This window comes from Carya illinoinensis, chromosome 15 (genome assembly GCF_018687715.1).
Source record: "Carya illinoinensis cultivar Pawnee chromosome 15, C.illinoinensisPawnee_v1, whole genome shotgun sequence".
NCBI lineage: Eukaryota > Viridiplantae > Streptophyta > Magnoliopsida > Fagales > Juglandaceae > Carya > Carya illinoinensis.
Window position 1 is genome coordinate 34,912,187 of NC_056766.1, and position 9,431 is coordinate 34,921,617.

At 33.7% G+C, this 9,431-nt stretch overlaps 1 protein-coding gene across 4 annotated transcripts; it reads right to left on the reverse strand.

The window, feature by feature from the left end:
* Nucleotides 1-1,184: 1,184 nt before the first annotated feature.
* LOC122295949 (TMV resistance protein N-like) lies at nucleotides 1,185-8,443 on the reverse strand. Of its 4 annotated transcripts, none has more exons than XM_043105236.1 (7): nucleotides 7,837-8,443; nucleotides 5,904-7,007; nucleotides 5,184-5,462; nucleotides 3,445-5,084; nucleotides 2,866-3,042; nucleotides 2,236-2,797; nucleotides 1,185-1,566 (listed from the first exon to the last, which is right to left on the reverse strand). In XM_043105236.1, the coding sequence occupies exons 2-4, from the start codon at nucleotides 6,177-6,179 to the stop codon at nucleotides 4,662-4,664; spliced, it is 978 nt and encodes a 325-aa protein (XP_042961170.1). In that variant the 5' UTR covers nucleotides 6,180-7,007; nucleotides 7,837-8,443; the 3' UTR covers nucleotides 1,185-1,566; nucleotides 2,236-2,797; nucleotides 2,866-3,042; nucleotides 3,445-4,661. The 4 variants fall into 4 exon arrangements, with proteins under 4 accessions (XP_042961170.1, XP_042961171.1, XP_042961169.1 ...); XM_043105237.1 differs by having other exon boundaries at nucleotides 2,236-2,326; nucleotides 2,490-3,042; XM_043105235.1 differs by having other exon boundaries at nucleotides 2,236-3,042.
* Between the last annotated feature and the right edge of the window lie 988 nt (nucleotides 8,444-9,431).

The window sequence follows — 9,431 nt, forward strand, 5'->3', positions numbered from 1 at the left end:
TATTATGGAGAAATGGAGCATATTAAAGCTGATAGAGGCTGAATCCAACGTGCTGGAGTTGGATGGGGAAAGAAAGAGGGGAGAGAAAGAAAGGAAAAGAGAGAGAAGAGAAATGGGGAGAGAGAAAGGGAAAGAAAGATAAGATAAATGAAGAGGAAATTGTCATTTCACACTACTTCACCAGAAAGAAGTTTAAAGGGTCCAACTTGACGGCTCTTCATTACTGCCATGTCAGCACGTAACTCAGTCTACGTTTTTCATGCTTACAGGTAGCAGGACTCTAAGGCTTATGTCCAAAATCAGACCACCAGAAATTGATTGTGGCTAAAACATGGCAAAATCTAGGTGGAAAAAAAAAAGACACAAAGATAGATACAGGCTAATTTTGGAACATGGATACAAAAATTTAATTTTGGCAATGCAATCACATATGGCTGGAGCCACACCTGAATGGGTTAGCGGTTTCTTTTCTTTGGTATTGTAGCACAAAAGAAAAATAAGGTGAAATGTGACAGGGATAGTAGCTCTCTTTGAGGGGAGCGCCACCAGAAATTAGACGAGGAGGGAAATTAGGGTTTCTCATACATTCAAGGTGCCTCCAAAAGTTTTTCCTCATGCGTACAAATAAAAACATATACCTAAATACGCCTGCTGAGGCCATGGGCCAAACGACTAACACATACAGATAAGAGTGTAAAAAAAAAAACCGATAAACCAAACCGGACCAAAGGTGGGTTCAGTCCAGTCCCGAGTTTGATTTGGTCCAGTACCGGTTTTATTTTTCTTAAAATCGGTCCGATTCCAATTTTTCTTTTTCTAAAATCGGACCAGACTTGACCGGTTTATATATATATATTTTAATTTTTTTCTATTATATATAATATTTATATATAATATATAATTATATATAAAATATTTTTGTATTATATGATAAATTACTAATTAATATAATATTAAATTTAAAAATATTATTTCATTTTGTTTATTATATTAATAGTTATACTAATACTACATCACTATATATTATAATATACTATAATGTATAATATATATTATAATATAATTATAATAGATATTATAATATACTATAATATATTATCACTATAGTATTATCTACTATAATACACTATATTATATAATATATAATATAGTACATTAAAATCAAAAAACTGGACCGAACCGGATTGAAAACCGGTAAAACCGGAGTACCGATTTTGGAGGTTAATTGGTACATAATCGATTTTGAAAAATACAAAATCGGTGTATACCGATTCGGTCAAAAATTTTGTTCAAAATAGGACAGAACCAAACCGGTTAGACTCCTACATACAGATGAAATAAAAACAAGGAAATACTTTAAAGGCCACGGCCTTGTTACAACTAGTCTTCTTAAAATAGAAAAAGGGCCTGAGGCCCATTTAGACTTCTATGAACTATAAATGTAACAAAGTAAGAAAAGATAACTATGGGCCATGGGTGCTGGAGCCTTAACCCATCAGGATCTTCTTGAGGGCCCAGCCTGGGAACAAGTACACAGCAACTAGAAGTCCCTTCTTCACGTGTTACCTAGGGGTATCAAATTGTGTTAACGGGTCGTGTTCGTGTCGTGTCAAATCGTGTTAACGGGTCATATAGGTCAACCCTAACCCGACCCGTTAAGCTTATCGTGTCAAAATCTCAAACCCTAACACGACCCATTAACATAACGGGTCGTGTCGTGTCAACCCGTTTTGACCCATTAATAAATATTACGAAATATGTTTTTTTTATAAGTAAAAAAATAAATTAAGAAAATATTACAAAATAGGTTAATACGATACAATACAACTCATTTTAAACTATTTATGTAAATGAGTTGAATAGGCCCGAAATTAACCTTTTTAACCTGATTAAATTTAACATAATTTTATATAAATGTTAAAATTACAATATCTATAAAAATTATAAAACTAATTATAAGTCCAAAACTACAATCCAAATAATAAAAATATCGAAATTGAAATTCTAACAATTTTATTTTTAGATATAAGGGTATAATTGTAACTTTAACTTTCTTAACGTGTCATAACGGGTTATAACGGGTTAACCCGTTATCAACCCGTTAAGCAATCGTGTCTTAACGGGTCAACCCGTTTTGACCCGAACCTATTAAGGCTAAACCCTAACCCGCTATTATCGTGTCGTGTTCGTGTTGGGTTAACGGGTTGTGTGACATATTGCCACCCCTAGTGTTACCCTTGTACTTCGTTTCCTCTCGAACCATCTTCAGATCTCGATCCCTAGCAACGGTAGCCTCCCAAACTCTCACCTGTAGTTGCGTCGTCGTCTATTACAGGTATTTAGAAAGAAAGGGAAACAAATATAATACGTAGAGAGAAGGAACAATTATTAAAGGAAACAATCCCTTGAGAAGGAACAAATGCGTAGACTTCTATGAAAGGCCAGGCGATTCACAAAAGACATAGTACTAATAGGGGCAACCAACTTACTTGGGTTATCATTAATTCAAAATCGGTTTGGGAACCAATGTCTTTTTTAGTACTGATGATATGTGGTCAGTGATGGGATAAATTTACAAAATTTATGAGATGTGCAGATCTCCTTTAGTGATCACCTTATCCAGTTTTTTGTTGACTGCTTCAATGATTGCCAGGAGAGTTGGTGATTCTTCACCCTGATTTGGATGTATTGAATGGAGTCTGATGGCCCCAGAGTTGAGTTGTTTCTATTTCCCACTGCTGCAATTGTGCTTGTATGTTCTCTCACTGCTACATAAAACTTCAATATCTTTTCCTATCTGATTGATAATTGAACCCAGGTAAGAACTCGAACTAAAGGAATGGACCATATTCATGGAAATCTTACCTGAAATCAAAGGTCATCCAACGTTGGTTGCAGATGAAAGGGCAGGCAATTGGCAATCATCAGTGACCAACAAGGGCGACATGGGATGTCATTAATTCATCCATTTTTAAAAGCAGTGCGAGTCGAAATGAAGACCATTTCAGAGCTGGTTCATCCAACAATTTGTTTGGTTGTAGCCTGCATACCCATAACAAAACCGCACAATGCCTATTAGATTTCCACAGTGGCAAATATCCTTAGCTACTCTGTATTAGCAAGTTTGAAATCTTCTCAATATGAAGCTTGCTAAAACAAAAGGAAATTTGTTTATGCAGACAGTGTCTTAGTATTTTAAAATATAAATTGTAATCAACATGGTGTGAGACATCTCAAACAAAAAGTCAATATTGATTGAGCAAGGGTCATAGCTTATATCTAGAAGTGATCGATAAATGGAGTGGAACATCAGACACCAAGTTTTGGAAAATGCCACCACCGGTCACTTTCTGGCGGCCCTTTCTTCTTCTACCATTCAGAAAGAAAGGAAAACAAAGCAGAAAAAGACAGAGAGAAACAACAAAAATTCAAGGAATATATCACCTGTCATCCAAGTCGAAGCCTCTTTCTTTGAAACTTTCCATCTTCGCTGAGGATGGGTTCCATCCTCGTTTCTTTTTCTTCCTTTGCTCTCCTTTCATCCTTGTATAACACATTGGCTCCGCAACTTTTAATAAACTTACTTATATGATCATGCTCGATATAGAAATGAACTCTAAGATTGTTGATAACCTCAAGCTTAAAAGATTCTATTGATGAGTATGCCACCCACACTTTATATCTCATTGAATGACGATCAAGTTTAAGCAGTTGAACCCCTCTTTCAATGCAGCATACATGGTTTGAGATGTCACAAGATATATCAGCTCTTACCTTATTCAAAACCCAGTCATCTCGTTTAAAAAGCACAACACAATATAATGCTATCCCACTAATATTCTTCAAATAGTGTGGCCCCTCAATATCTATAACCCATGCTTTTGTTCCACTCAGTTGGACCTCATCAGGCCTCATAAAACGCCCACTATCTGATGACACTTTATGATATCCCTGTGAATCGATTGCCATCAATTTTCAGTCATACAAACTATAATGTTCAAAGGCAACCACAAGCATGTATGAGAGAGAGAGAGAGAGAGAGAGAGAGAGAGAGAGAGAGAGAGAGATACCTTCTGCATGAATAAAGGATTTGGCTTATGAAAATTCCATATATTCACGTGCATTTTGTCGCAGCCGGTCAAGTTAATCAATTGTAACGATCTGATGTCACTTCTATAGAATTGCAATATTTTTTATACTTCTGGAAATCTTTCCAATGACTTGCATCCCCAAGCACGTACTTCTTCTATATTTGGTGGAAGTTCTGGTATTTCTTTAAGTTTCTTACAATGGTTTAAGTCAAGCAAAACCAATTTGACAAATCCTTTGATGCTAGTGGGAAGGCTAACAATTGTACTCTTCGATATATCTAAGTGAAACAAAATATTGGCCAAGGACTTATACATTGTAAAGAAATCTGATAATGGAAAGAAATCTGATTCTGATTGGGAACAATTCGGAAGATTCAACACTTGTAATGCAGTGCTCCCATTGCTTGAATTTGTTGGAGGATGCAAATCATGGAGTTGGTCTTCACTTGACGATATGATCTTGTCTTCTATTGTTGTAGAGTCAATAGCTAGAACCGATTGTCTGTTATCACCCATCTTTCCAAAATTTAAATTATTTTGAAAACCATTGATGTAAACTTGGTCTAGATGCTACAATTGAAGAATGCAAGTTGGGAGATGAGTAAGATTTTGGCAGTTCATTAGACGCAAAGTCCTTAGCCCAACTAGATTCCCTATGGATAAAGGTAGTTCTTCAATTCCAGCGCCCTCTAAATATAATTGATGTAAATTTTCCATGTTACCCTCGATTTCAGGAAAATTACAAAAGCTTGGGCAACCTTCAAGAGTAAGGTAATGTAGAGATCTCAACTTGAGGCTTGTTGGAAATATCGAGAGGTTAGGGCATTCTTCAAAACCCAAATAAAAAAGATTGTCCAAGAATCCAACAGAATCATGCACTTCAACTAGACTTGCACAATATTTGACATCCAAGCTCTCCAAATTTGAAGCACTTGAAAGATCTGGAATTTTTGTTAAGAAATTACAATAGTTGAGATCCATAGTCGTCAAGTTCTGTAAAAAAACAAAAACAAAACAAAGAAAGAAAGTTTGAAGCTAGCAACCTTACTACATAGTTCAAAGAAAGAATTTGAAGATTATAATTATACATACCTTGAATCTTTGGCCTAACTCCATGATCAAGCTATTACGCATTCGAAAGACAATGAGTTTCTTTCTATTGAAATTGGGTGGTAAAGATTGCATAGGATATTCAGACCAATCGAGTACTCTTAACTCATTGGAAAGGTAATTAGGCCTTTCAGAAAAACGTGCATTACGATTTATAAAAACTCTAAGTCCTTTCATTGATACAAACGCATCAGAACCCAAGTTTATCATGTCTTCACCATCCGGCAAATCTATTACTATGCCTTCAACTCTGTCTGTTCCCTAGTAAGAGAACACAAAAAAGTGTCAGCAAAATTAGTGCATAAAGTTTCTCTTAAAACCATAATTTTTTATTTTTTAGTTGATGGGGTAAAAATGGTACTATGTTCTATCCTTACTATCTTTACATACTCTATTTTTTTGGTATGTTAAAAAGGTTTCCATCAGTTATGTATCACTTTTAACTTTTCACAAAACAATTGATTGCTAGAGAGTAGACGTAATATACATATAAATACATATATTAGAATTCTTGAAAAAAAAAAAAAAAGACATTTATACATGGCACTTTTATTGATTCATCTTAAGTAATTAAACGAAATCGATTTATAACTAAAAAAAACTCATTTTGAGATAAAGGAGATTTTGTATATATATTTTCCACACTGTTTCACTTAAAAAATGGAAATAAAGGTAAAACTACATTTTTTTTGTGACTCTTACCGTACTTTCTTCCAACACATGACGAATATCTTCATGAAACCACAATCTACTGCGTTTACCAAGTTCTTTGGGTGATTGTAGTCTAACAATTTCTTGACCCATATCTTGTAGCACGTCATGCATCCACAATGTACCTCTATTAGGTTTAACACTAATAAGACACTTGTCTATAAGCCTGTCGATACCATCATCTGGTGAAAAACCACAATTGTCAAATATTTTCATAACATTTGCCAAGAGTTCTCCTTTGAAGAAAAATGCAATATCAAGGAACATATCCTTCTCATTATCATCCAGCCCATCATAATTTGTTTGAAGTGCTTGTTGAATATTTCCGTTGGGAGTTTTTCTATACTTATCCAATGCACCTTTCCATTGATGTAAACTTCGACCTTTTAGATCTGAACCTAAAATTTTTTAAATTAGTGGAAGGCCTTGAGCATATTGCAATACTTGTTAGAGAGTTCCACATAATTTTCAATCGGTTCTTCTTTCTCAAAAGCATGCCAACTAAAGAGTCGAAGAGCTTCATTGTTGTTCAATATCTCCACCTTGTATATTGAATCAGCTTTAGGGTTATTTAGTAAATGTCGATCTCTTGTTGTTATGATAATCCTACTTCCTAAACCAAACCAGTTACGATCACCAGCTAAATTTTCTAATTGGATTAACTCATTCACATCATCAAAAATGAGGAGAACTCTTTTAGTGCAAAGTCTATGCCGAATCTCATTGACTCCTATATCAATATCACGAACATCCAAACTTATTCTTAAGATTTCATTAAGAAGTCTATTTTGCAATTGAATTAGACCACCCGCTCGCTTTGAAGTTTCTCTAACATCTTTCAAGAAACAACTCCCTTCAAATTGAGAAGAAATCATATTATAGATCTCTTTTGAAATAGTTGTCTTACCGATTCCACCAGTTCCAACAATCCCTATCATGCATGTAATATCATTCCTTCCAATACTTAAATGCTGATAAACATCTTGTGCACGAGAATCTATTCCAACTGGATACTTGGCTACGTGTAAAGATGCATGGTTTATCCTTCTTAAGTCCACCCATTGAATTATTGTTTTGATAAGTTCTGATTCATTCCTATCAATATAAAAGAAATTAAACAAAGTTAGAATTTTCACATTAAATGACATATGAATACGATATAGTTATAATATTGTTTTTCCTTTTTTTTTTCTCTGTTACAAAATGTCATCATTAGATTACGATGTCAAAGGTTGCCTTTCTCCTTCCTTAATCCGAATGTTTCAATAGATTGTGTATTTTAATATTTTCATTGTTTGTACACACACATATATATATTATAAACTTTTTATTTTTATTTATTTTTTCCCATTATCAAATCTGTCCCTCCCTCATAAGAGTATTTCTCAGTTTTTATATCTAGAAATAAATTAAAACTAAAAATCACTACTTATTCAGAGTAATTTATTTTTTCTTGTTACGGTACGTATTATTGCAAATCTTATACTTTATATAACTCAAAAAATGAACAATTCCCATTTTTTTCTTAAATATTATTTCTTTCCAACTATGATAAAGTTATTTTACGGACGAAATTCCATATATTAATTGCTCTATATATTCCTATGTTTTTGCTTGCAATTCATCAATAGATCACCACCCAAACGGGGGAAAAAAAGAAGTAGATTTTTATTTCTTTGATTCTCTTCTATTTACCCAATAAATCCCTTAATCAGAAAAGATTTCTAACTTGAGTATGTTTTGCATAAAATTCAATGCCAAAAATAATCATAAATATCCATTAGTTTTCCTTTTATATGGTATTTGATCTTCACCAGTTCTAGTCAGATGGCAGATTTGTCTCAATTTTCTCCATAAATATCTCAATAGCATCATATGCGCATATATATACACCCCACATTACATGCATATAGACAAAACTTACCGGAAGCTCGCTAACGGGAATCCAGACAAATCGGCTACTTGTTTCAAAGCTGCCTTCCACTCCAGCACCTTTACGTTATCCTTGATTCTCTCTGAAAGTTTGGTCAATACTTTTCCAAAATCTTCTTTTTGATGTCGTACTTCTGATGGATCTACGTCATAGAATATTGGGAGAACAATTTGTTTCATTTTTTCTTTGCAGTCAAGAATTTTCAATAGCTCTTCTAAACACCATCTGGATTCTGCATAGTTTTTAGATAGGATAATGATAGAAATCATTGATCCTTCAATAGCTTTGAAAAGTGCTGGCGAAATTTCTTCTCCTATTTCAAGATTGTTGTCTATGTAAGTATTGATTCCACTTTGATGCAAAGCTTGGTATAGATGGGAAATAAAGGTTTGGTGAACATCTTCACCTCTAAAACTCAAGAATACATCATGATTCCATGGTCGGAAGGAAGAAGAAGAAAAGTGTAAGGAAGAGGAAGAAGGTCGTCCTTGAAAGGCCATGGAAGATGTCATCCTCTCTAGATGCGTGATTGCTATTGATCACCAAGAGGTCCAATTATAGGTCAGAAGTGGGTGAAAGAAAGAAGATCAGAAACTTCTCGGCAACTATGTTAAATTAATTGTAATGAGAAAATGCAATTCTAACTGTGCATCACACACTTCAAAGTCTGGACAATCAGAAGTCAACTATGTGGTCTTTGGTATAATTATATTTAAGAAAATCTTTATTTAATTTTGTTAAAGGATATCTCTTTCTACAGTTTGAGTGCATAGGTAACAAAGCAACTTTTCCATCCACGTCACTAATAGTGGATACTCTTAGTCAAATTGTATTTAATATTTTGGGACGATAATAGTTTATATTATTTGCAAGAGCCATGCCATAAGGGTCTTCTTTCTCAGTCTGAGATTAGTTAAAATAACAATTTGCATCAATGAAAAGAGCACATGAAATAACAATCAAGGGACACAAACCCAAGTGCCAAATCTAATCTAATTGCTATGGATATAAATAAATAAAAAATAAAATTCTTTTTTTTCCCAATTCAGGTAGTTGAATGTGAGAAATCATAATTACACCATAGGATTTGGAAACTTCACAGAAATATTTTCCCATATTGACGCCATAGTTGGTACAAACTTGACCAACCTAAAACGGAAAGACAAGAATGATTGAAACCAATTAAAATATTTTAAACAAAAAAGAATCTGAATGCTTTACACAACATTGCATAGAAACACATACAGACTCCTCGTCTAATCATGCACGTGAATGGTGTAGGGTGCAAATGCTTTTAAATAAAATTATTCTTTTGGATTAGAGTTTCGCTACATATAAATATAATCACGTATTAATTTATATACCAATACTGATTTATTCATATTTAAAATTTAAATTAATACTATTTTTAATAAAATTTATTTTTTAACCAATCACATCATATTAATGTATAGATTAATATACAATTATGTTTGTAACTATATTTTTCCTTTTTATTGATATTTTGAACACTCCACGGTTGAAATGTTTCTCTGTCCCAACCATTGCACTCCCCAAAGGACGATGTTACACTTACCGCTGCTTGG

Coding starts and splice junctions, on each gene's coding strand:
- LOC122295949 (XM_043105234.1), bottom strand. CDS start 8,357: ATGACATCTTCCATGGCCTTTCAAGGACGACCTTCTTCCTCTTCCTTA. Junction 7,008..7,836: donor TTCCCGTTAGCGAGCTTCCG/GTAAGTTTTGTC, acceptor TTATATTGATAG/GAATGAATCAGAACTTATCA.